General features: G+C 36.7%; 1 protein-coding gene across 1 annotated transcript; it reads left to right on the top strand.

Moving 5' to 3' along the window:
- On the top strand, positions 1-27999 carry LOC139729352 (gamma-aminobutyric acid type B receptor subunit 1-like). The gene is made up of 19 exons (XM_071640280.1): positions 1-67; positions 3897-4219; positions 5001-5138; positions 6321-6491; positions 7905-8006; positions 12808-12879; positions 14905-15117; positions 15358-15447; positions 16018-16170; positions 17428-17491; positions 18215-18292; positions 19340-19490; positions 20189-20330; positions 21108-21221; positions 23177-23302; positions 23985-24162; positions 25246-25415; positions 27070-27186; positions 27919-27999. Exons 1-19 carry the CDS (start codon positions 1-3, stop codon positions 27997-27999), a joined length of 2550 nt encoding a protein of 849 aa, XP_071496381.1.

Below are 27999 nucleotides of genomic sequence, written 5' to 3' on the forward strand. Positions count from 1 at the left end.
ATGAACTTCCAAAAAGGTCATCACTGGGATGCATTGTTACGCAGTAAACATTTATATCATATGGGTGAAATTACTTTGTAGAATCAACAGTGAGTTTATATCTTCATTTGATAATGCTACAAATATATATGGCTCAGTTTTCTGTTTTATTTTGTCCTTACAACAGCAACAACAAAAAGATCGAAAAAAATGTATTTGCAGTCAATTGGATATTGAATTCATTGTAACAGACATTCTTATCGAGTGATGGATTATCATCGGGTGAGGCAATTTAAAGGTCCAGTTCAGTAGGGTAGCAGACATCATTCAAATTGATAGTCATATCATCTTGGGAAATTGATAGTCATTCCATAATGTACGTTAATGCAGCTATTGATGACAATGACTTGTTTCAATTACATTGATAACCAGTCTCTTGGCTAATCAAGCAGCCAGTAGCCAACATCACCCATTGATATATGAAATGTGTATCCTGCATCCAAAACCTCATCGTATAGTGGTCCACGTATGAACCCATTACCCCAGTTTTGGAAACCCAACAATGCTTTCACATTTAAGCAAACATTCCGTGAATAATCACTCAGGATGGCAGGATTGTTCTGCATATATCCACTTTTATCACTTAGAGATTTATCACATGAATAGGCTGTTCATCCTTGGACTATTATTTTTATACTAAAGTGAATGTTCACATGGGGTGCCTACTCGTTTGTTTGTGCTTGTACAGCACTGGATGTATTTTATGTATTAAATGATAATGTTTATCACATAAAAACACACATTTTTGGGTGTGAGCTTTGTGTTATTGTTTGTCTTGCTATTCGTTTCAAAATGCAGCGACAGTGAAGCATGTTTTCTTCATGCTACCAGAAACAGTTCAGTCTTAAAATGATGCGAAGTCTATAAAATTGGAGGATACTTTCGAATTGCAACACTCCTAGATAAAAAGGAAATGCTGTTCCATGTGATCCGTTAATGCAATTACTGCTGTATAAGGCTTGTTTACTGATATAAGGTATACGTTTTTTTCAACACTACTCGATTTATTTCAATGCACTTTTCAACCTTATAACCTAATAATCAAACATGAGATATCCTGGTCTAGGGCCTCCCGCTGGAGTCGTGCATACCGTGCCATATAGAAAAAGACAGTTTTAACACAACTGTAGACGCTTCATAAAAGTGTGAGTTGATATCTGCATATGAGTCAATAGGAAGCCGAAGACCGACCTTGTTGGATTTTTAATAGTCCCAGGGATCTAGCATGTGTGCGAATCCGAATATACAACAGTGCACTCCCGTTACAACGAAGTCATCGAGACCTGCAATTTACTTGCGTTGATCCCAAATTCGGTACAGCGGAACAGTTGGTAGGCCCGTGAAGTATTCTTATAAAGATGTAATGCCTAATGGGCAATAATTTTGGGACTAGAATGTTTACTTCGTTGTAACGAGAGTTTCGTTATAACCATGTTCGTTATAACGGAAGTGCAGTGTACATAATACAGCTACACTATGTAAAACATGGCGTAGATGCTTCAAATAAAGAGCAGTCGAGTCACAATGACTGTATTCACTGGTTAGTAATAGCGTTAAAAGACGCTTTCAGCATCGCGACATTAACATTAGGGGCTGAAGGCCGCAGACATGATGTCAAAAAGCACTTGTTTTTCTTTTTTCCCCTCCCTCTCCAAACAAAGTATGTGATGATGTCATCACCGCTCACCTCTCCCATTGGCCTGTTTATAAAAATATGCAAAAAAGGAAAATATAGAATACTTTCAATCAGTAAGGTGGGATCTTCAACCTCTCACGCTTTTGAAATGTTCGTGCTAGGTTTTCAGAACTCTTCAGTAATGTGATATGTACTTTTCGTTTATTTCGTCAAAACTAAACATTTAGTTAAAGTGCGTAGGGCGGTCAGTGGAAGATTGTGACGTCATGACCTAACAGGATTATTGTCATTTTAGTTTTGATGAATAATAATTGTTTCAAATATACCGTAATAAATAGATAAGTATATGTATGTATATTATACATGTATGTAGTATGTAGATATTTGTATGCGTAAACTGAATAGATATATACATTCATATTGTGTATTTGTTTTTCTTAGGTTTTTACGGTTTCTCGCCATTGTCGAAATATTTTTAGTTTTGTGACTTCAAGGGTATAATTCTTAGAGGCATGTGCGTGTGTGTTTATGTCTGTGTGTGTGTGTGTGTGTGAGTGTGCGTAGAGAGATGGAGAGAGAGTGTGTAATATCTCGCAGCGACACACTTGAATTTCACGGAATTTCGTTCGCGCACGCACACACGCACCCTTGCAGTATAATCCGCATCGGGCACGATCATTTCATAAAAATCAGCTCGACAGATGATTGCTCTCATCAATTCGACTGCTCCCTGCGAGATAGTCTACACACCAGTAGACGTGCCATAGAGTTCGGCTGGAAATAAGAAATTCTGAATTTGTTCGCCAAATAAGGTAATACAAGTTCTTAAAAGCATTTTTTTTTTGCACATAGCACTACGTTGACGCAACATAACACTTTATAGAATATTATGGCTGTTGGCTTAAGTCCAAGAAATTAGAACGAATTGTAGCTTTTTGCAATTGCAATATCAGCGTCATCAACTTTATGAAAAAAAATCGAAAACAATTTGAAGTAATTGATGGTACAAGATCACAAAATACCATCCTCATTTATACTTATGACCGACCTTTCTGTGTAATTATAAAAGGAAATAATTCCATAGGCCTTGTATGCAAATAATAGACTTACAGTCTCAGTAAAATTCTTTTCCATTTGATTTTATGTACGTTATATAGCCTCTACTTGCATTCATTGTCTATTTATCTTATCTTTGATATTGCACGGATATCCTAAAGTAATTTCTTTTACTAAGTCCTTTTCGAGGATATTATCGTAGTGGTTTCATAGAAAAGCTGAATTCATGTATCTCCGCATAATAAGCAAGTGGTTAAGTGCCAGTAGCAACATTTTCTATCAGTATTTGTTAGACTTCTCGATATCATTAGATGTTTTAGAGTATACGGGGAATTAAACCCAAATGTCAATTGAGTGAATGCAGAAATATTGGTAGAACACATCGGCGAAGTTTTAACCAGAGTTTCAAGAAAATCGGACAATGATCCGTTCGAAACTTTGAAAGTTTCAGTTCCGCCATCGCTGGATGAGAAGATTACAACAATACTGTGATGTGTCCAGTAGGACAACGATATAAAGGAAGCGTTGAAAGAATTCCACAAAAATTTACGTATTTTATTCAACATTACATATTCCTTCCACTCGTTTGTTACTGACTTTATGTTGAGAGTAATAATGTCTTGGTTATTTATCACAGATAGTCATAATCAGGCCAATTCTCCAGGCTAAACAAATCACATGATATTACAATCCCATACTCCGACAATCACTCACAATTTTAATAATCGAACCATTTCTTGAAGAAGAATGAGGTAGGATAGATTTGCCACAGTTACTGGTTGTAATCTCATGTCTTTCTTTGATTACATGAACGACATCGCAAAGGTATAAAATAGCAAAAAAAATAAATAAAAGAAATACTATTTGAAATATATCTGAAATATTATAAGAAATTGATGTCTATGCACTCTTTTTGAAGCATGATTATTCTAGTCGTGGCAAATAGACCCCTATTGTACTTCTCAAAATGAATGCGTTAATCATTTGTTATTTCTAGCAATGTCTTCTTTTGACGTAAGATGTAACACCAGGGCTCTGCTAGAAGCCTGTGCTGGATTATATGCGCGTGACATAATATAAAGGAGGGAGCTCATAAGATATCTTACCACTCTAATGATAAATCTGCTCTATAGGAAAATGTTCAGATGGCAAGTATTTTGTGCTTTCGTCGCCTTTCTGGTTTCAATTCACCTTGCGACGACATCGGCCGCGTTATCGACCACGCTGGAGCGATGGCGAAACTGCACAAAGTATAAAGACATCTGGCCAAACGACGCGCGATGGTCAAACAACGTAAGAAATGATGGTAGTGGCGGTCTTGATGAACGTAGATCAAAGACACCGCTGTACATCGCCGGCTTTCTGCCCTTTAGCAATGCTTACTTCGACCAGCTTGTTTGTACAGTTCTAATGGCTGTTGATCACGTGAACAATGAACCAAGTCTTTTGCCAGACTACGAGCTGCGAATGATTTGGAACTGGACTCAGGTAAGATGGTTCTCACAATCATTTTTCCATTTTTCCCCCTCTAGATGTCTTAGAAAGGAAACATTGAATAAGAAATACACATTGTACGTGTTTGCAAAATACAACGTTTTCCTATACAATGAACTCTGCAAGTGCTGTTTCTTTTATTGATTTGGCACAGTAAGTCCAAAGATTAAGAAATATTGAGCAGAACAGTTTTCTCTTACTTTATGTAGATCTGAAATCTCAAAGTGATTTCCAATAGAATTCAAAATGACAAACAGCAAAGTGAAATAACTGGTGTGCTGTTAGTTTACAGCAAGCTTTTATTTTGTGCAGAATACATAACAAATCATTAAACCGGCCATTTTCACGATGTCTCTAAGTTGGACATTACGTATCTGGCTTTAGTTCATTGAATTGTGATTTTTCTAACTGTGAATTCCATCATTTAACTTGAGTGGTATCTGATTACACTTGATTTAGGCTGTTCAACACAAACAACTGTAAACATGGTAAATGGAGAAGACATGAATATCGCAAAGTCACGCATAACAATACTATATGCATGTACCAATGCATGTAATTTGAATGAGACATTGGTCATACATAAAGATAATGATATTCAAATTTTGCTTATATAATTACTAAAAGCAGAAAAAGATGAGGGAAAAGGAATATCAACTTGTCAAATTGAATCTCAAATTATTTCATGATGATCACTCACTTAGCATCAGATGATAGCCTGTTTGTGTCTTTCACAATTTAATGTTAGAAAACGATCTTTGTCCCCCTCTCTAAGAGTCAGCCGGGCCCAGCCCTGAAGTATCTTTATGACGTCATCTATAACTCTCCCCAAGTGTTGATGGCATGGGGACCGACTTACTCCAGGGTGGGGGAGATCTTAAACAGGGTGGCAGCAGAATACAATCTTGTGCAGGTGAGAACATCATAATATATTACATGAATATTATTTGTAATGTAAAAAAAAAGTTAAGTTACGTAGATTAATGCATACAGTTTATGTTGTGTGTTGTATGATTACGGTTTTTATGGTTATTTTGAATGTAAGTAGCCAAAAATGTTTTCGTGATAACATTGGAAAATGGTATAACCATTGTAAAGCGCGCAGGGAACATTGATTGGTTATATGCGCTATAGAAGCTTAATTATTGATTTCCCCACTCGGTGAATGGTGACTGGATTATCCATATATATTTGGTCGAAAGTACAATGTGTATTTTTGAGGCCATTATCATCGTCAATCGTCTGCTCATGATAATAGTCTCCTGCATTTCTACATTAAAGGATTATCTGTCTCTTGAACCACAGCTGCGTGAAAGCTTAAAATTTTGATATGCATAAAATAACACCAATACAATGTACTGGTCTTCATTTTGTATTAAATCAAGATTAACAAGATTAACATTGATGCACATATTAAGCCAATCATTTACTTGTTTCCCAGTACTTCCACTGTAAGATTACAATATCACGAAATAACTTTGTTCAATTTACTTTGTGTTATATTGTTGAATGAAAGAATACTGCAGAAATCAAATCAAATCAAATCAAATATTAAAGTGAGTGGATCAATGTTGGAAAAGAGCTTGAAAAAATGCATATATCAAGTAATGCGTGATAAAAAACGAAATGGAAAATAGTTACCATGGTTACACATTCAATTTATTGTTTTGTCCTTGGAAGTCAAGGGGTTAAACGTACTTTTGAATACTGAAGTATATTTTTGACAATACCAGAAAATATATAAATTGCAAAGTTTTCTGTATATACATTGCTCCCGCTTTAATGTCATTCTTTAATACACTGCTCATCCTCTTATCCCCTCCTCCCACCGTCAATTGCGGATTTCTGTGTCAAATGAATTACAATCTAGAAGCCAAAGTGGATACACGTGAACCAGGTGTGATAAAAATGGGAATGAGTTTGAATCTAAAAATAAACAAATAAATAGATATAGTATTGATTCTATTTTTTCAAGAGGGAATCAATAATGCCAGGAAAGTGCATATCGAAGCATGGAAAACATGAAATGAAAGGTATTACTCCAAGAAATATTGATTTCACAGAGCATTATTTTTTCTTTTAATATATATAACAGGTTGGGATAGCACAGTTTCAAGCCAATGACGAGCTGACGGAACACTACCCGTACACTGTCCAGATCTACCCAGCAAACTCGGTCTTTAACCCAGCTAGGATCGCACTTCTCAAGGAAATGGGCTGGAAGAGGGCTGCTATTGTCTACCAAAACGTCAAACTCTTCCGAGAAGTAGGTTTCTATTATTCAGCTGGTGTATAGTAATCAAAGCTTGTATTGATCTCTTGGAAAGACCTTCCTGTTGCATTAAAGTGTATGTCGTGTATGTTGTATCTTTAGTTGCCATGATTTCATTTCCAGAGGACGAGATAGATAGATAGATAGATAGATAGATAAATAGATAGATAGATAGATAGATAGATAGATAGATAGATAGATAGATAAATAGATAGATAGATAGATAGATATAGGGAGAGAGAAAAAGAGGGAAAAATGTTGTTGTCAGAGTATATAGTTTGGAATAGCATGCAACATTTTCTGTCTGTACAATCGACATCAGTGAAGGATGCAGACAACGATTGAAAACTTCACATAAACCAATTTCATTTGTTTACAGTATCACAGCAGAAGAGTAATGATACGCAGATATAATACATTTTGACACACACACACACACACACACACACACTCAGAGAAAAGATCGTTTTTTATACAATCATGCTAAGGAAACGCACATGTGTTATCGTAACAATTTACCTGGGTCTGCCTGTAGCTACACTGTCGGTACGATATATTCGCTTCTAATTGAACAACATTATGAATACAATTAAGAATAGTCATAGGTTGGTTATGCCGTTACAATAGAATGAATATAATCATACAAATTACTTCAAAACAGAGGAAAAAAGGTAGGAAGAAGCCAGTTCCGCAATGTTGACAAGGTCGAGGCAACACTAAAACTATGGTGGAAGTCTTTACTCGCGGACTGAGAAAAAATAAATGGCAAAAAGCGCATGTGACTTGTTTGACGGCCTGGGGTATTTATTTGCAGACTACCATGACTATGATGATGATGATGATTTAAAGATTGTTTAACCAGGGAGGTGTCACGATTTCTTGAAATGATTATAGATTTTCCAAAATGGAATCGATTTATTCTTAAGCAATAGAGGAAGTAGGATCTCAATCCATTTGAATCAAGGCTATCTTCCCATAGTTCTTTTTAGTCTTTTCCTTTGATAACTTTTGTTGTATAAATCGTGTGATAGAACATTGATACGTTAAGAGATTTTTACTGGACTGTTAGAATCAAGGAATAAATTTCCGAATGCATTCCAAGGTCTGGAGCAATATCCAAACATGCAAAGAAAACAAGATCTAATCAGCAGTCGACCGTACAGCGTCACGCTTACAACACTGTGGAACAATCTTTCAGTCACGTCTATTTTTAAAATTTAATTTGATTTAATTGTTTCTCTTCCATAATTAAACATCAAAATCTCATGAATATCACGGTAAAAGCATGTTTGACATTGGTTTTACGTATAATGCAATGAGTACTGTAATCTTTCCATCGTAGCGACGGTTCTACATAGCCCGTTATTTAATCAATCGCATTTGCTATCATTGACATCATTATTGTAGGAGATGGAGGAGTTAGCCCTGATGATGCGGGAACAAGGTTTGAACACCGTTGCCATAGAAACTGTCAACGATGACCCTCGATCGAACATTGAAAGCCTAAAGGTACTACAGTTACTATAACAACAAAAAGCTATCAACAACCAGTGGGTGTATAGGCTATCCCTGTTAGCCAACGAACAGGCTTTTATTGCATAATTATGATTGGCAAACTGCCCTTCATCGCCGTATTCAGTAATTATTTAATTTCATTTCATTTCATTTTTTATTTCATTTCCGGCCAAACCATATAATATGACATTGCATATACACAAAGTCAGTACAAAGTAACTTTTACATGTCCAAATGAAATTTAAATACACGTCATTTGTTTACATGAAACAAAAAACATATTTTGGTAGAAGAAGTACAAGGACAAAATGTGACTGAATCATCCTCCCCTTAATGATAGTAGCCATGACGACAAATTTATCATGGTTACTACTCAAACACTGAACAGATGGCATTAACTGACGACGATGAAGAGTAATTTGTCAATCAGTGGCAATACGAATAACTAGACACAAGAATCATTGATTTGAAAGCATTTTGTTCTATCACGAGGACAGAACTCGATGGGATGGTGTCTTACTTTGAGCTGACATAACAAACGAAATAGGGGGAAAGACAAGGTACATTTAATTAGGTTTCTTTGGCGGTATCATTTAACAGGAAAAAAATCGATGTCTCCTCCGTTCTTCGTTTGCATGTTCTATTCTTCCTTTGTCCACAGCAGTTGAACGTTTTATTTCGTTTTAACCCTAAAAGTGCCGGGGGGGGGGGCGGTTGAATCAACCCTCGCCCTCTCTGACTTTTTACTTTCAAGTCTCGCACATCTTATGACACCATTTTCGAGAAAATCAGACATACCGTTACGACTCTGCACGATCATTTATACATGCTTGTCAGACCGGAAATGGCTCAAAAACATGATTTTGTGTACAAGTACACAGTTTTCTAACCTTACCTAATAAGATATGACTATTTTCACTTTCACGGGCTGAAATCAATTAATTTTAGCCCAATTATGCTTGAAATAGGTTCTGCAATAAGATTTATGTAAAAAAACCGAAAAAAAGGTCGAAAAACAATAAAATACATAAGAAATTTATAAAACAATAGAATACATGAAAAATTGATTTGATACCAGATTTTTTCAAGTGCATTGTTAGGAATGCTACAAGGAATAATGGCACCAAAAATTGAGATGCCATTCGCTTTATTTTCTGAATTAGAGCAAAATTTATGATTTCACGCATATTAATTAATATGAAAAATAGAAAATTCAATTTTTCTTTTATAGTTTGGTAAATTACGCGACAGGTAATGTATGTGCCAATTTTCGGGGGGGGGGGGAGGAGAGGGGGGGGGGGGGGTGAATCAACCCTCCCCCGGCCACAGAACAGGCCAAAATGCCCGGCCTGGTTAGGGTTAAACATGCAATTACCAATGCCTTACATAAATTTCGAGGCGTCATGAGTAAATTATCCTCCCCCCCCCCAAAAAAAAAAGCTTTATTTTGAAATTGTACTTGAAGTTCTATTACGTCATGACACGATTTGGTGTCATTTCTGATACTCGTCTTTTTTTTTTTGTCGCTTTGTCTTGTTTTCAATCCATACCCTATCATTTGTCGCATTAAGGTTTTACGTTTTTTTTTCCCCAAGAGTTTTATATTTGTCGAATTTCGACTTTAATCTTCGTTTAGTACGAATACATGGCCGTTTGTTGAAAGGAGACACTTGGGTTCTACAAATACTACACTGCTTTCAAATTAAAGGCAATAGACAAATCAATCTATGAATATATGAATAATTAAACAAAATAATAGATAAATAATATTTCATGTTTCTTCAAAACTTGAAATCTTTTCTAAGAATTGCAAATAAGAGAACCATGCAGTAAAGTGCAGTCACTGATGGTATTCCAAGACCTATAGCAGCGTGTATAGTATTTCAGATTTTAAAGGATAGGAAAATCCTTGCAAGTATAATTGCTATCGAATAATCAGTGACAAACACATTCCCCTCTTTTGTTGGGCCCTTTCTGTCTATCATTGCTGTTAAGTTATTAAGCGTGCACCTCATCAGCCACTTGACACGTACCAAATTTTGAAATGGAAAGCTAATTAGAGTGCCAAAATAAGTGACTGACAGTGAGTATTATGACAAATGGCCTTTAGATTCAGAGGTTAAGATTCAGACAAAAGGACAGGCCTTTTTCATGGTGAGGCGATAATGAAGGTCTATTATATGAAACTAAAACAGCATTTTAGATGAACTTAACAATGAGAGGTGTAAATGCCATATAAATCAAACTGGGTCGAAGCTATCCTATCAGAGCACAGTGCTATTAGCTTGATTAAACGCAGCGCGAAGCCGAACATAACGCAAGTGGGAGTAGTATTTGATCTGACATTTTTAGTGATCAATTTCGTTCTTATAATTCCTAGTGATTTTTAATCTTGGACTGTTTTTTAATCTCTGGCATTTTTCTTGGCACCCGAAGGTTATTTACATTCTCCTTTTGACTCCCCTGCTTGCTTCAAGGTAGAACCGGGGCTTTGCTTGCCTTATTCATTATTTAGATCACACGGAAGAAAGTAGAATTATAATGGAGAAATGATGTAAACCTGGTGCAAACCTTTGTATCAACGTAATGAAACCTCTATAAAACAAACGCAGCAAAAAGCTGAACAGAGTTCAACTGATATATGTATATTTAAATAGGTTTTTATGCGGCGAAATAGAGACATAGGGCCTACAGATGAGAAGTTAGTCGTAAATAAACTTGTTCTCCGTGAGGATAAAATCGTTTTGATGAATTCTGAGTACTATATTACAATCCCGCAGGACTGTTGTTGTTGTTGTTTGTTTGTTTATTTGTTTTTTGTTTGTTTTTTGTTTGCCCTAGTACAACACGTTGTAATCAATGCCGAAACACCATGGAGACCAGAAGTAAACCTGAAACGAAACTTTGGAAATATGATATAGCATGCAAAAAAATAATCAATGCGAAATAAAAGATCCTTTCGATAGATTGTGATACGAGGTATACCATTACGACGCTTGAAGTACAATACAACCGATGTGTATACTATCATAATGTTACACAATCTATTACGTCACAGAGTCCTGATCAAGATATCTCTTTCTTGATGCAAAATGGCCGCCATCCTATCTTGCTGATGAAGCTCACGTAATACATATCGAAACTATTGTATAAAGCTGTCACTGACATGTTGTTGTGGAGTTGCAACTTTCGTTTGAATACGTTACTTTGACCTAATGAAGAAAGTTCTCTAAAGACTCGAAAACACATGAGCCACAAGTTATCAAGTGGCGTCCATAGAAGGTTGCATAAATCGATTTGTCGGTGGTCTAACTTTCTCATTGCTGTTTAAGATCATTCAGCTTGGTAATTTCTACGTGATCTTAACAACCATTTCACTTTTTTTTTCCATGATTGAAATCTACAAGGAAAGATTGGTATATAAAATTGTTGAAGTACAAACATGACTACTGTCACACGCACACACAGAAAAAAAATGAATTGACATACTCAAGCATATTTCCAAGAAGCACAGATCGATTTTTGAAGAGTTTGATAGTCCCTTAAAGAGCAAAAGATCTTAAGCATAATTGAGACTGCATTAGTCCTTCACGGTGTATCTCGAGAAATCATTTTGACAGTACAGCCTTAAGATCGCAAGGAAAATTATATTGATGTTCTTTAAAGCCATCTATGAAATTGATTTTGGACGCAAATCGATAATCACCGTCTTTACTTAAGTGGTATTTTGTGCTATTGACCACTAAATTTCTTTTGAATTCTCACGAGGCGTTGTTCGATATAGTTCTTTAGAGTTGATAGTAGTAAAAAAAAAGATATTGTATGAATTCGTTGAAAGGGCTTCCCATATAAAAGTTTTGAAATATAACTTACTGTGAAGCAAACGTTGAGGCAAGTAAGCTTTCTAATTCAGTCGAGATAGATGCATGGCTGTGTTAGATAGTCTTTGATTCAGGAAACGACAATGAAAACAAAAACACGAAAGAAGATATTAGTTATAATAGGTATAGATAGCATTTATAACTTCTGATTTATGCTATGGGGGAGTGGGTGGGCACAGCTCTTCTTTCACCACCATCAGAAATCTAAATATCAAGCAGAGAAATTTTCCAATACTCCCAGATAAGATTTAGCATGACTTTAATGTACATCCTGTCATTCCATGATATTTTCAAAAGCTTTCATATCCTCTTCTTTTTCTTCTCAATGTCATCTTTTCGGTTCATACCGTTCGCAGTTCCGCATTATGTCGTGTAAATCGTAAACAAGTTCATTGTGACTTTTTGTTGTTTAAAAGGTTGATCATCGTTTTATCAGTGTCACTAAAGCCAGTGTGTCCAGCTTTTGACACTTTTTTCCGCAATGATTTTTTCCTGGTTCAGGTTCATGTTTATATCATTGATTATTATTTCAAACATTATCATTCCAAACAGAGCAGCAAAATAGAAGTTCATGAATATATCATTTGCTAAGGGCTTTTGTCCCACCAATCTGACATTGTCCATTACCGATTTTTTTAATTTGATGTCCAATACTTAAACGTTTTTGTTTTTTTTCAAAGGTCTTAATCCTTCCCAAAGTTTGTATTTTAGAGTAAGTTATGATGTCTTGTACATTGTTTTTTTACTGTATACCTTTCTGTCATGTACTGTTTCTGTAGTATGTACATAATTATAGATAACGAAAGAAGGGGAATAGAGCAGGATAGTTTGATTTTAAATCTGCTCTTTGAATGTAGTTTGTGTCTTAATCTGACTGATATAAAATGTCTGATTTAATATTCCCCCTCTCTAAGCGGCACGATGCTAGGATCATATTTCTGACGGTATACAACGTTCGTGGAGAGGCGACCAGGTTTCTATGTGAGGTAAATCAAATTCTGTGTTGCGTGAGGCAAAATAGAAATATTTTTCCTCACTGTTTCTTCTCCATGAGAAGGACGTTAAATCCACGTGGAAAGTTATTAATAGTGTTCTTCGGAAGAAGCCAAATAAATCGGATATTCATAAGATTTGTCTAAATGATATTGAGTTAAGAGATGATGATGAAATCTCTGAAGCGTTTAATTCATATTTTGTTAATGTTGGACCCAATTTAGCGAATGCCATTGCGGAAACGGATATATTAGAATACGAAATTGTTGATATCGTAAATAACCTTAAAGCTTAAAAAAGTACTTGTTATGATGGAATTTCTAATTATCTTTCTTTTCATCTCTCTCCTGTACGGACCGTATCTGCCTTAAAAACAATAATTACTGCAGGACCAAAATTTTGGAATGATTTGGATGGAGAATTAATCCAATTCCAATCTCTTAATTCATTTAAGCTTAAACGTAAATTAGTTTTTCTGAACCCATACTTACAGCTATTCTTTAATCCCCCTCGATATTCTCTGTTCATACTTCTTATTCTCTCATTATCGATTACGTAGCACGTGCCTCGCTCGCCATTTCTTACTATCTCCTGGACCTTCTTTGTGCATATTTTGTATTTTTGCTACTGTACACTGTATCTGACTTGTAACCTCGCTCGGGTGATCACGCAACTCTCCAAAAGTTTTGTGCCGCGGACATTTTTTTTCTTTGTCTTTTCTTTGTCTTCTTTGTTCTTCGACGTTTATATTTCCCCAATTCGCAAATTGTCATTCCTTTCAATTGTAAATATCAAGTAAATTAATCTCATGTCAGCCATCTTGGAATCTACACCCTACAAGCAATGCTTCAATGTAGATTCCTCATATCTTACATGTTAAATCGTCTTGCAAAATGCTGTACGTTTGACAATTTATCCATGCTTTTGTATTGTTATGTTTATGGTTTATTTATTTGTTGAAATGTGAAATATGGAACAATAAAAAAAAAACAAGCAAACAAACAAACCGTGATCGACACTTTTGTTTGTTTGTTTGTTGTTTGTTTGTTTGTTTTTAGTGGATTCATGACCCATACAGGTCAATGCAGTAGTCATCTACTGACTTTGGCTTTCTTAAAATTGATTACTAAATATGTATTGTTAATACCATAAGTGAATCGCAAGATAGTGGTTCACTGATTGTCTCATGTATTGTTTATACCTAGATATTTGTTGAACCATTGCTAGTGGTATAAAAGTGCAACACTCTGCATATTCTTACAAGGGATGCTTACATACCCTGCTGGAATGATTATAGTGTCCCACAGTGTGAGAAACACAGTATGAACACACAGTGTGAAATCTCTTCACACTTTTAAATTCGAGCGTTTTAACAGTGTGAACACAATGTAAGTCATCCATTCACAGTGTGAATTATTATTATGTGAACACTCTGTGAAAACCACACCACAGCGTGAATAATCTTCACACTGTTAGATTCAAGCGTTCTCACATAGTCGACTATAGGCGTTTTCACATCAGCCCGATAAAAATCCAAGCTCGAGATATTTTCCAATTTCCCAAGTCAGAAAATAGCGCGCTATTTCGAAACATCGGGCTGATGTGAAAGCGCCTTATGACAATGCGAACGCACTGTGAACACACTGTGAGACACTGTATTCCTTCCAGTAGGGTACAGCTTAAAAGACAAGAAAATTTTAGAAAAACAAGGACGGTGTCTCCTTGATTGATGTTTTGATGCTTAATAACGAAGTTATGATGTGTGTGTGTGTGTGTGTGTGTGTGTGTGCACGTTTAAAAATTTGTTATCCGTAGTGCATCTGATCAATATGTTTCGTAAACTGAAATCAGTAAAAGTAAATTACGCTATTTTGTCTCTTTAATCCATGTTATTTCTGTAAGTTCTTTGTTGTATTATAAGGGTTCCCATATACACTGGGTTGAGTTGAACAAGTTCGAAGGTTTTCTATGGGGGAAATGCTCTGCTTACAATGAAGCTTATTTTCTTCTTAAACCAGGCGTATCGAAATGGTCTCTACGGGCCCAAATATGTGTGGATCTTGATGGGATGGTATCACGCTAACTGGTGGGAGTACTCTACCAACCAGTTCCTGGAGAGAGGGGAAAACTTCTGCTCCTTGGAACAGGTGCAGACGGTGGTGGAGGGGTATCTGAGCCTCCGCGGCTTTGAAATTCAAGAGGATCTCTCCGAAATAAACTTCAATGGAATTGTAAGCCATTTGGAGTATGCAATTCTGATTAACAACAATAATTCTTGAATTAAGGTTTTAGATATGAATATGCTACCTCTGTGTTTGACAGCAAAATACTAAGAAATGCTTCTGCGCTGCTAGACATATACTATGTTGGATGATTATTGCTGCACTTCTTTGTTGCTATGATTAGTTTTAAGCCATGAAGGCCATGAAGTATCACTGCTTTCTTAAAAATCCTATTTTTCGTGTGTCTAGTATCCAGATAACGATCGTCTGGAGTTTTTCCGCCATCTTCAGGAGGCACTTCTGACAAACGGTGCGTGTGATTCCTACGGGTACGACCAGGTCAGTCTGTAACAGTCATCACTTTCCAAAAAGGCGGGCCTGCATTTCTTTTTTTTTTAACGTAATTTCTTTCAAGAGACTTCAAAGGTCATATTTCTTTAACAGTAACGTGAGATATTTGAAGATTCGACTTTTCACATTTCTTGATACATGTATATGTACACACAAAAAAAAATCAAATATACCCAACTACAATGGTATATGTGTATACCCAGCTTGAATGTAGGTCTACAATAAAATATTATTACCACTTTATTAAAATTTCAATCTAAGTGAAAAATGATTGGTGCTTAGATACGTACATAAATCATGTGGAGTTTTATGCCTATTCTAGAATTTTGATTTGTATTTTGAATTCATCATCATTATTTTTGTGAAAGTTATTTTTTATTTACACCAGTTTGTTACTATTAACCACCCAGAATTTGTGTTGCTGGGTTGTTGTTTTTTTGTCTGTGGCATCCCACAATCTTCAACAGTGTACTTATAGATATTCACATGACAGAAATTGTTTCGATTTGATGTCAGGGTTATCTCTTCCATTGACTTCGGTCGTGTTCTCTATTTCAGGTTATGACCATAGCACTGGCTCTAAACGCCTCAGCTCGCGTGATCGCATCTCGGTATCCCGGATTATCCCTCAATAATTTTACTTACGACAACACTTTGTTGGCTGACATTATTTTGGAAGAAACGAAGAAAATCCAGTTTGTTGGTCTCACGGTGAGTTCTTTGTTTACTTGAAGGACCAAAACAGTCAAATACTACTAATAAAAAATTGTTACTTTTGAAAGGACACTATAATTTTCTTGAACTTCCTGGTATAACAGAGTAGTCACTTAGCAGATAGAGAATGCAATCTTATCCCAGATTTCGTGGGTAAAATATCTGATTGCATTGATAACCTACTGAACAAATGATAAAGCTACTTGAGTACTTCAGCTCTTCGATTTAAATCGTTATCGTTCTACGTCAATTTGATTCAATGAAGTTTTCTCAGAGAGACTTGCAGTTTAGGTATCTCTCGTGCATGTCCGTTTCCTGAGCTTCTGAAAGCAGAATTGTGTAAAATTATTCACTTAAGCTTTTTTTTTTTACTTTTTAGATATAACAGAAACATTTTACATTTGTTTCTAAGTACATCAACAGATTTAGGGGAAATCCAGACCAAAAATAGGTTAGTCTGATAAAAAGACTAAAATCTTACGAGTTCAACGGTAAAAATTTGACTGAAATCGTATGTATGAAATTTTGAAGTTTTCTTAATTTCTGCAAAACAGTTCTTGTACAGTGGTTATGAATATGCAAATGAGTGAGCTGACCATGTCACAACCTTACAATTTTCCATTAATGGTGTACAAAAAGTAAAATATATATGTATTTTTTTTTCTGTCAGTGAAGTCTAAAACATGATGTTATTCCTGGTTGAATAACTTCAGAATAGTGGTCAGTGAGATATATCAGGATTTGAGCCGCGGGCATAATTGCGTTTGAATGAAAAACTGGAAATTTCAAAATTTTATGTACAAACTATACGGCAAGTTGTGAGGGGATGACATGCTTACTTTGCCGTTAGCATATTCATATTGGCTGTTCAAAAACTGTTTCCTCAATATCAGCGAAACTTCAAAATGTCATAGATTCCTTATTTTTCGTCCGATTTCGATCAAAATTATACTGTTGAACTCATAATATTTTACTTTTTCTTATCAGACTAACTTATGTTTGGATTGGATTTCCCTTTAAAGATCTTTCCCATGCATTATTATACAATCAAAGTGAAAATGAAAAATACCAAGAGAAAAAAATGGCTAAACAGACGAAATCATAAAATCAAAGCTTGCCAAAACGGAAGGTGTGAATAACATTTGGGTTTTAAGCGATATTTCAAACGGTCAATTGTAGATAAAATACATAGTCTTGCTAACAATGTCTAATGACAACTATCTCCTTTCCTTGTGTGCCACGACTCCATTCCAGGGACCAGGAGCTTTCGATGACTTCGGCAACCGAAAAAGTGACGCCGTTGTTCAACAATTACAAGGTACTGAATAATGATGATCTTTCTCTGATGTATGCTAGAACATTCTATTCTGATAAAATATGAATAATTTCACTGTTCATTATATGATGACAGCTTGTGTACGAGTATTTCTCAGGCACAATATTTAGTTGAATGGATATAGAATGAGACAGTCAAGATCAATATCAATCATATGAACGAAAAAAAAACTGAAGCTGACTAAGAATAAGGAATCAGGACGACTACTGGAAGTATCAACAGCAGCCAAAGTGGCTGTAGTCAACGGATTGTAAAAATGTAGTACAGTGCACTCCCGTTATAACGAAGACAGTTATAACGACATTCCCGTCACAACGAAGTGAAAACTCAGGCTGTAACATCCGCTCTACGTATATTTATTGTTTTGTTCGGTTATAACGAAATTTCGATATAACGAAAGAAAATTACCGGTCCCGAGGTCTTCGATGTAACGGTAGTTCACTTTAATTACTGAGGTCAATTAATTCGTCTAATATGATGTAAAGGGCATCCTTTCAAATTAGAAAGTAGAAACCTGGCATGGTAGCGGAGGATGTGATAACTTGGTTATCACAGAGTGCTGTCAGCACTAGAAGATTCGAAGACGAATTCTCAGACAAATTTGGGTGATTCAACAGAAAGCAGGGTTCAGTGCAAGGCGTTATTTGAATCTCTTCTCTTCGGACACTGTTGACCTGGTCAGATGGTATGGTCTCTAACTCACAGATGGTCAAGTGGAGCAAGTCTTTGTGTATGACCGGAAGACGGACACCATTCGATGGAAGACAGATTTCCAGTGGGGAGGTAAAATATTTTGAGAGTACTTTTAACTCTATACAATCGAATGACCCCTAGAGCTGTTCAACAAGTCGATTTAGAGATTTAAAGAGATGTGTAGCCACAATGTATTCAATATTGCACTTCGCTTGTAAACCTGTTTATATTCGTAATCAAAGTGACAATGATGAAATGATTGTGTACGTTTCCTCTGTCCCTAGATCTAGAATTGTTCTTTTATCACAGGGAGTTGCTATGCCAAGCAGACTTCTGTATATATACTTTGTAGCAACCAATGGAGTTGCCCTATTATGTAAGATTCTTTTAATAAAAAAAAAAATGTTGTTTCAATTTCTAAGCTTTGCAGAAAACAGTCAAGATCCCTTCACCCTATACAAAAGTGAAGGAAAAATCTTTGTTTGTACATCTTGATCTATCTTGAAAAAGGCACTCTCCATTATGTGTGTCTGTGCAATATAGCGCTTGAATGTTAATTTGTGTATACCTCTTTTAGCTTGGTATAATAAATTGCGGCTTAATTTAAATGAAAATGAACACATGAAAAAGGTATTACGTCAGTGTTTTCAATATAAGTCATTCGGAATCTATAGCTGATAAATGATGGCGTATAAGTTGAGCTGTGGTTACCATGCATGAAACCATATTCATTTAGTGAACAAAATTGATGAGAAAGAAGATAAAGAAAGCCACCATTGTTGCATTAAAAAAAAACACGATAAAATAATGGTTATGAAATTCATTTCAGATTATGAAGTCACAACATAGCGTAGGTCGATTGCCACCTCCTGGGGGGCATTTCATCAACGAGTTCGTCGGAGGTTTTCACCGACAAATTTGCTTTCAGCCAATCAGACGCAAGGATTTCGGTAGCTTTTAACAGTTGTCAGTGTAAATCACTGACAAAAAGTTTCATGAAAGTTAACGGTCCCCTGATATAGTTTTCAGATTGATACCGCTGTACTGAAATCGACTTAACTACTGACTTAAAATCTTGTTGGGGTCCAAAGTCTGAATAATTACGTTCTACGTCATTTTTTTTTTTTTTTTGTCAAGGTTCTATCACTCCTGTAGATGGACCAACAGAGAGGGCGGTAGACATCGTCATCGACAGAGTGAATCGTATCGTCGTCTTCACCGCTGCTTCTTTGGGCATCATTCTTGCCGTCGTGTTTTTGGCTTTTAACATTACATATCGGCACGAGAGGTAAATCGGCTTTTCCTGGTGTGCCCAGAAGTATTTCTGTAAAATGGTTTATATATGTGTCAAACTTATTTCGTTGTTAAACTCACTGTCTAGAAACACGCTTAATTCCATCAAAGGATAGAGAAGCTTTAGATAAGACAGTTGTCTCACGGATTGTCAATGATCTTATACCTCTAGCACAATAGTCTTGTCAGGTAAAGACGTAGAACTGTAGATGAATACATGTAATAAATTTAGGCTAATCCGCACATGAAGATTTTAAACAGTATAAAGCTGTAACTCGTCGCTTGCCCGGAAGAAGGGAACGAGCGCGCGAATACGCGTAAAAATAGATTTCGAGAAAATCGCAATTTAAAATTTCAATTGACTACATCTTTGATATTTGAATATCAATACTGCTGAAAATTCACAAGTGAACAGATAATATTCCAATTTGGTACTAGCTAAAGTGGCTATAATGAATAATCTACAAATTTTATGATATTGCTTATGATCTTACCTCATGCAGGTCTTTTCTCGAAATCTATTTTTACGCGTATTCGCGCGCTCGTTCCCTTCTTCCGGGCAAGCGACGAACTATACTATTTCTGAAAATCCGTTGCTCTTACCGTCTAACTGTCATCTTGTAGTCTAAATTGTACAGAACGTGAATAAACAACTGGTGATAACTATTTCCACGTTTGTTTCTTTTTCTATAGAGCTCTGAAAATATCGAGTCCTATGCTAAACAACGTGATAGTCATCGGTGGTATCTTCCTCTACAGCTCAATTTTCCTTCTCACAGAATTATTCCACGTCAAGAATGTCGAAAATACCATCCGTGTGTATCAACAATGTCAGGTTTTTATCAAAACAATCAAGTTTGATATACACGATATTCAGTTTCAACAAACAGTGTCGTACGTGGGTAATCAATTCCTCCTAACACACAATGATATTGTACTCAGTGTGTATGTGTGTTGAGGTGCATAAAATGCGGTGTTGCACCGTGCGGTGGAAGTACGAAATCTTTCGATGGTCAAACTATAAATTTTTGTTTTGTTTCCTTACCGCGTGTAACGAAAGAGAATTACTGTATAGAGAGCATATGTTTTTTCAAATCATGAATAAACTTTTAGACTTAGATGTATGTGGACAGGGATTGAGAGAGGGAAAAGAAGAATAATGTGCTATGAGTTTAAATTGTTATCATGGAACATTATTGTACTCGTTTCCGTTTCACATTAGGCTGTACAGTTTGCAGGATGTCACAGTGGGTGTTAATTATTTTGCTTTCCCGTCAAATATCGACTCATGATGATTGAACTTAGAAAGTTTACAGGCAAAATATTACATTAATCATTTCTTTATTTGCTTCCGGGGTCTCTTTTTATGTACAGTGTACTATCATATATCTTTGGCGTGCACAGATTATGTATAATGAAACTAAAGAAGAAGAGTATGTCGTAAAACGGGAATAGGATGCATTAAAATTGACAGGTAATTCCACACTTTGTTACCAGATTCGAAAATGATAGAAATGATGAAGACTTACTTGATAACACTTTATCAACATCATATATATATTAATTGCGTTGCTTGAGCTTTATTCTTCGTTTCATTGACATTTCATTATAGAGTGCGCTGTTGTTTGCTTGTGTGGGATTTTCCATGTCCTTTGGAGCTTTGTTCGTGAAGACATACCGCATTCATCAAATCTATACCAGCGCCATGAAAGTTAGAAAAGTTCTCGTAAGTATACAATGAACCTATTCATCAATATCATCATAATTACCAAGGGTATATATATAACAGTGGCGTATCTAGGGGGGGGGGGGGCGAGGGGGGCACGTGCCCCGGGCGCCACTCCTTGGGGGCGCAAAAAAAAAAAGAAGAAGAAAAAAATGAAAAAAAACGAAGAAGAAGAAGAAAAAAAGAAAAAAAAAAAAAAAAGAAAAAAGAAAAAAAGAAGAAGAAAAAAAAACTCGCGGGGGGGGGGGAGGGAGAATGGTGGGGGGGGCAGAAAACCAAATCAAACAAGATAAAAACAAAACATGATGATGACACGGACATAATGACAATGTTTATTGGGTCCACACAAGAATTCCATGTTCTGTCAGCTGAAATACAAAAATTTTCGGTTCGCTCGCTGCGCTCGCTCGCCAAACTTTATATAAAAAAAGAAGGTAAGAACAAAACGTGATGATGACACTGTAAAATAACAATGTCTATTGTGTTCACACATGTCATTTTATATCTTGCAGGCAATATGTTTCACGGAGCAGCGGCTGCAATTTCCTTCGTTTTGAAGCTATCGCCAATTGGATCTAAAGAAGGCGCCAACGGTTTCGAACATACGGGGGGGGGGCAGACAAAATCAAGCAAGATAAGAACAAAATGTAATGATGACGCGGAAATATACAAATTTCGGCTCACTCGCTCGTACAATTTAGAGTATTTTTTTTTAAGTCTACAGTTTGTTGGTATAAATCGTTATCTATAAGGCCGTCACTATATCTTGATTAGAATTGTGAGATTTAATAAGCAAAAAATGACAAGAATTCCATGTTTTGTAAGCTGAAGTACAAGAATTTTCGGCTCGCTCGCTGCGCTCGCTCGCCAAACACTCGCCAAAATTTATCCAAAAAAAGAAAGAGAAGAAGATAAGAACAAAACGTGACGATGACGCGGACAAAATGACAATGTCTATTATGTTCACACATGTCATTTTATATTCAGCAGGAAAATTGTTACACGGAGCAGCGGCTGCAATTTCATTCGTTCTGAAGCGATCGCCGATTGGATCAAAAAAGGATGCCAACGGATTCGAACATACGTGGAGAGGGGGGGGGGGAGGGGCGCAAAAAAAATCAAAAAAGATAAGAACAAAACGTAATGATGATGCGGAAATATACAAGTTTCGGCTCACTCGCTCGTACTAATTTAGAGTATTGTAAGTGCTCAGTTTGTTGGTATAAATCGTTATCTATAAGGTCGTCACTACATCTTGATTAGAATTGTAAGATTTAATAAGCAAAAAATGACAAGAATTCCATGTTTTGTAAGCTGAAATACCAAAATTTTCGGCTCGCTCGCTGCGCTCGCTCGCCAAAATTTATCAAAAAAAGAAGATAAGAACAAAACGTGATGATGACGCGGAAATATACACATTTCGGCTCACTCGCGCGTACTAATTTAGAGTATTTTTTTTAAGTCCTCAGTTTGTTGGTATAAATTTATCTATAAGGCAGTCACTATATCTTGATTAGAATTGTAAGATTTGATGAGCAAAAAATGACGAGAATTCCATGTTTTGTAAGCTGAAACATAAAAATTTTCGGCTTGCTCGTCATAATTTATCAAAATTCATTACATTTATATCACCCTCAAAAGACCCCCTTTTAAGTGCTTGAAAAAGCATATTATCATGTGGACTTTGTTTAAAGTCCCTACCGGGATGAGGTTGGGGTTGAACACTTTTTTAGAAATTAGGGGCGCAATTTTCGCGCTCGCCCCGGGCGCCGTTTTCCCTAGATACGCCACTGATGTATAACGATATTGTAAAGAAAATTTTTCCTCAGTTTCCACCTGAGCAGGCAAGCAATGTCTAGGTAAATAATTGACCTTTTCTTAACAAGTGTTTGTAAAGTTGGGTTTGCAATTTGTTTAAATTTGTGTAAGGTCTATTAAAACTTTTCACACTACAGAAAGGCATGACCGACACTCGTCTCCTCTTCGCGATTTCGTGTTTCGTTGTCGCCGATGTCGCATTTTTCGCTCTGTGGATGATTTACGACCCGATGACGATACAAACACAGACCTTCACACCAATAGTAAGTACAGAAGACATGAAGAAAAAAGTAGGTTTAAAGATGTACAATAAAACATGTTTTAGTTTGATAAGGGCAAATCGGAGTACTGTAATCAAAATTAATGTATGTGAAATCCCATCGCTCAGAGGATGTAATTAATATACATCAAAATTAATTCATCGCCAAAAAGTCCTGAACATTAAAAAAAAAAAATTTTTAGTTGACACAAAGTAATTATCATACATAACATGTTGCAGGGCCCCCCACTTTTTTGCACCATACAAAGGAATACAATAAAAAGGTGCACTGGAAAGAAATAGAAACCTTGAATTGTGAGTGCGGTAAGGCTTTGTTTTGCGCTGAAGACCTTTTTGTTTTTCTTTTTGTTTTTGCTTGTCAGCCGAAGAAACCCGGAAGTGCAATGAGAAAGATAATCTGAATACCTTTCTTCTTCCGTTTTTTTTTGCTTGTCAGCTCATGAAACCCAGAAGTGCCCCCCACTTTTAAAAACGTGGCGCCGGTGGTGTGTTGTTACTTATCATTTTCGCACCAATGCCTCATACTTACTCGCACATCGGTTTTGATGAAATATTGTCTGTTGTTAATTGGTTGCTAGTGTGCCATTTAAAACGTTAAGGTCTTTATTGCAAAAGTGCCTTTGTGCTTCTGATATTTTCTTTCATTACGATCAATTCTTCTATAGTTTGACGAGACAGATCCCGAAAAGGAATTTTACCTGATACCAACTTTAAACACCTGCTTGTCAGCTCACACGGTTCCTTTCCTTGGAGCTCTCACCTGCTACAAAGGAGGGATGCTACTTTTTGGCGTTTTTCTAGCCTGGTCCACGAGGAATATTGGCATCACGGAAATAAATGACAGTAAGAAAAGAATTTCGGGTACTAATGTCGATGTAATGTGACGTCTTCAAACATCTAGTCATGGTCCTGGGCCATCAGATGGCATTGATTCACCATTGAAGAAAACACCAATCTAGGGTCATATTATATATACCTTATGTCCTCCAAAAATTTCAACCTACGGGACCTTCCGCAACGATAATTTTAAAAATAGTGAATCAATCCAAATATAACTTGAAGATAATGAATTATGTGTATGAAACTTGCTTATTACCCACATCTTACAGAAAACCCCATCCGATTTGCTTCAATGGTCAAAGAGAAATGAGGATCTTTGTAGAGCATGTCAGGAATCCCTTCCCTCCAAGTTCATTGTGTTCACCCATTAACATGCAGTTCCAAGAGCAAGAGTGCTAAACTTAGACGAATCAGACCCATGGATGACATGCTTTACAACTATATCTGCATTTCTCTGTGACCACTAAAATCGAATGGGGTTTTCTGCAAAATATAGGTAAGATGTTATATTTTTAGACCCTGAAATAGCATTCAGACAGTTTAATCATATTGGAAATCATCAATGCAGGAATCCGATGGTAATTTCTTTGAGGGCATGTTGTACACACACACACACACACACACACACACACACTTGTAGGTCATTTCATTCAGGATGATCTTGTAGTTAAACTAGAAGATTAGAATGGCAAAATAACGATTGGAGATTCTGACATAGTACATGTACTTGCAGTTTGCACAATTTACATGGAAAAATCACAATGTCCTTGAACGTCTCGCCAAATCTGCGTATTATCAAAGAACAATGTCCACAAATCTATCCCTGTGTGTGTACTGTCACCAAAGAGATCATTATGTGCACCCACACTCTAAGTGGGCCTCCTAAGTGACTCGGAATCACTTTCACAGCGTTACAACCCGACAATTAATTTCTCTTAGTGTGTGTGACATAATGTTCTTTCACACAAAGCGAACAAGGAAATAAGTATTGAAGGTAAGGTTTTAAAAACAGTAATCATAATGTCAACAATGATTGCCGAAATGATATGTCTGTTGAAATAACTAGAAGGTGTGTTCAATCCCCAGGTAAATACATCGCTCTATCGGTATACACAGTGTGTCTGACCTGTGTGATCACAGTCCCGTGTGCCTACGTCTACTACAGCCAGGGAAGCATCAACTTTGCATTCTCTTTCGTTGGAGGCGCTATTGTCATTGCAACAACGGCTGTGCTGTGTATGTTGTTTGTGCCGAAGGTAAAAAAAAAAGCTCTCTATACGGGTACTTATACCCGATCTCCGGGCAGCGTTTTTTTTTTTTAAAGACGGCACAGATTGGGGCATGGCGCGTGTTAAACCTATGGGAAAAACGTTGGGTTAGGGTTTTTGGTTATGGTTAGGGTTAGGGTTAGGGTTAGGGTTGGGGTTAGGGTTAGGGTTAGGGTTAGGGTTAGGGTTAGGGTTTGATGGTTAGGGTTAGGATTAGGATTAGGGTTAGGTTTAGGGATAGGGTCCCCGATAGATTTTTAGTTTCCCCAATCTGCGCCGTCTAAAAAAAACACGCCTCCGGGCATGCTGGGCATTTTCCGGAAACAAGACTGAAAGCACAATAAACTGTTTAGCGCTCTTACAAACTACAAGTAGGCCTATCTACCTCTCATCGTACCCAGATGATGATGATGATGATAATGAAGTTGTTTCCCATTTTTAACCAAAGAATGTTATATCTTTTTTTTTTTATACAGGCTAATCTTTGATTGAATTATTGAACAAAAAGTAGAGTTTTTACATGTGATAATCTCCGGAGGAGAGGACAGACGAATGAATCTTGGAAGCTCGTTCCATCGTTTAGGAGCACGTGCCTCGAAAGCATTGTCACCATGATAGACCTATATCATTATGTCCGAGGAACATGAAGCAGGGTTCTGTTTGTGCTAGAACGAAGACCAGGATGCACAGGTAGAGTGATTTACGTGGAAGGATGAGAGACTTATTTCACTGTTCATTGTATGATGGGTAACCTTCCACAGAACAGTAAGACATAGTCATCAAAACCCGGGGTGAACGATGACTACCACCCTCTTAAAATGATAAAATCAGTAAATATAGAAAGCATAAATCATGAAATCAGCAACATTGTCTACAACCAGAACGCGTCAGTGAATGCCGTTCTAATCAGCATGCAGTGCGCGCGCTGGTCGCAACAAAGTTTTCCGGCCAAGGTGACGTCATCTTGCTTCTCCGGGTAAGGTTTACCCCGAGAGCGTCTTAACTGACAGCATAGCCGGGTGTCCTCCGGAGGCTACCCCGAGTCTACTCTGGACGGTTTAGGGTAAAATCAGGTACACCGAGGTCCTCTGGGGGCTACCCGGAGGCTGTCTACTGTGTTGTGTCTTAACAGACGGAAGGTAATGATGTTCTTCGGGTTCCTCCAGTGGCTACCCTGAGTTCCGTGCATGGCCGGTATGACTGGGTATCAGATTAGAAATAAAATGACACACTTACGTCATACAAACAATCCGCCTACAACCTACAATGAAATTAAAAAGGAATGACAAAACAATTTAAAGGTATATCGGTTTTGAGTGTGAAGGCGATCTATGATAGTGGTAGCTAATCTTCCTTTACAATGTTTAGAATCTTTACGTAATTTCTCCATTTATGGTGTTAAAAAAACACACACACACACAAACACACACGCAAAATGTATTTTGCAACATGAACTTTAAATGCACACTTGGTAATATACATCCTAACCACTCGAAAAACATATCAGTCCTGAGGGATCGATTTAGTTGATGAACAATTCCATCGGTAGGCAATGATAGTGATATGATTGATAAGTCATGTTAGATTGATCAGGTTGGGTATGATATACGGGTTGAATGATTGTTTTCGCTGCTCCCTACAGATCGTTGCCATTCGAGAACCCGCAGGGGAGGAGAAAAGCAGTAACACTTTCGCGACGCCGACTACGTTTGAAAACAGAGACCTGACCATCCAAAGTCTGCATCGAAGACTGCATCAGGTATAGCTCACCCATTATGCATACATTTAACTTTGTCACCCTCACACTGGCAATCATACTGCATAGAATAGAATGCTCACTGTTTTCTTCTTTTTTTGATTCGGACATTTAAGTATATTTTAGCATTGTTAAGATGGACAATTTTACTTTGTGCAATAGCTATACTTCATTTTCAAAACAAACTCTGAAGGGCTGTAGAAGCTTTTTGTGAGTATATATACGTGCCATTTCAATGCATGGTGTGCATAGATTTGTATGTTTGTTTCTTTATACTTTAAAATAACTGCATTTCCACATCTTGTGTTTCACGTTTATCTATAGAAACATGCATCAGAGGGGTCTGGAACCAGTTTTGTGTAGATCTTAATTTTCATACATGACATTAGACAATCTGAATCTGACTCTATATATCATATAGTTAGAGCTGTGCGACAGCTACAGAGAAGGTTAATTTCGACTTTTCTATGTTGATGTCTTATCATATAAAGAGGTTAAATATTCTTAGAGCAAAGGTGTCCGTTGTGTGTTCATCTGAACATGTATACTATTCTGTTTGTCTCTTCACTTCTTTCCTTCTTCAAATACATTGCATAAGTCATATTATTTACTGGCAGTATTATCAAGCAAAAGGACAAAATAAGAGAGAAAGTACACCAGCCATGGAAACATCAAGAAAACCACGTTATTCATTCAGCATTGTTTTCTTTATTCCTTCTGTCCTAACAACAACAGAAACTAGAGGAACGGGATATTCTTCTGGACGAACTAACTAAACTGGATCGTCAATACTTTCCAACAGGCCAAACTTTGTAA

Source organism: Diadema antillarum, unplaced genomic scaffold (assembly GCF_040938485.1).
Source record: "Diadema antillarum isolate AM-2024a unplaced genomic scaffold, OU_Dant_1.0 seq00000234_RagTag, whole genome shotgun sequence".
Lineage (NCBI taxonomy): Eukaryota > Metazoa > Echinodermata > Echinoidea > Diadematoida > Diadematidae > Diadema > Diadema antillarum.

Bases quoted from the DNA above. Each gene is read 5' to 3' on its own strand.
- LOC139729352 (XM_071640280.1), top strand. From the start codon at position 1: ATGAACTTCCAAAAAGGTCATCACTGGGATGCATTGTTACGCAGTAAA. The intron at 15,448-16,017 runs GTCAGTCTGTAA...TCTCTATTTCAG, and splicing joins ATTCCTACGGGTACGACCAG to GTTATGACCATAGCACTGGC. The intron at 21,222-23,176 runs GTAAGTATACAA...TTCACACTACAG, and splicing joins TGAAAGTTAGAAAAGTTCTC to AAAGGCATGACCGACACTCG.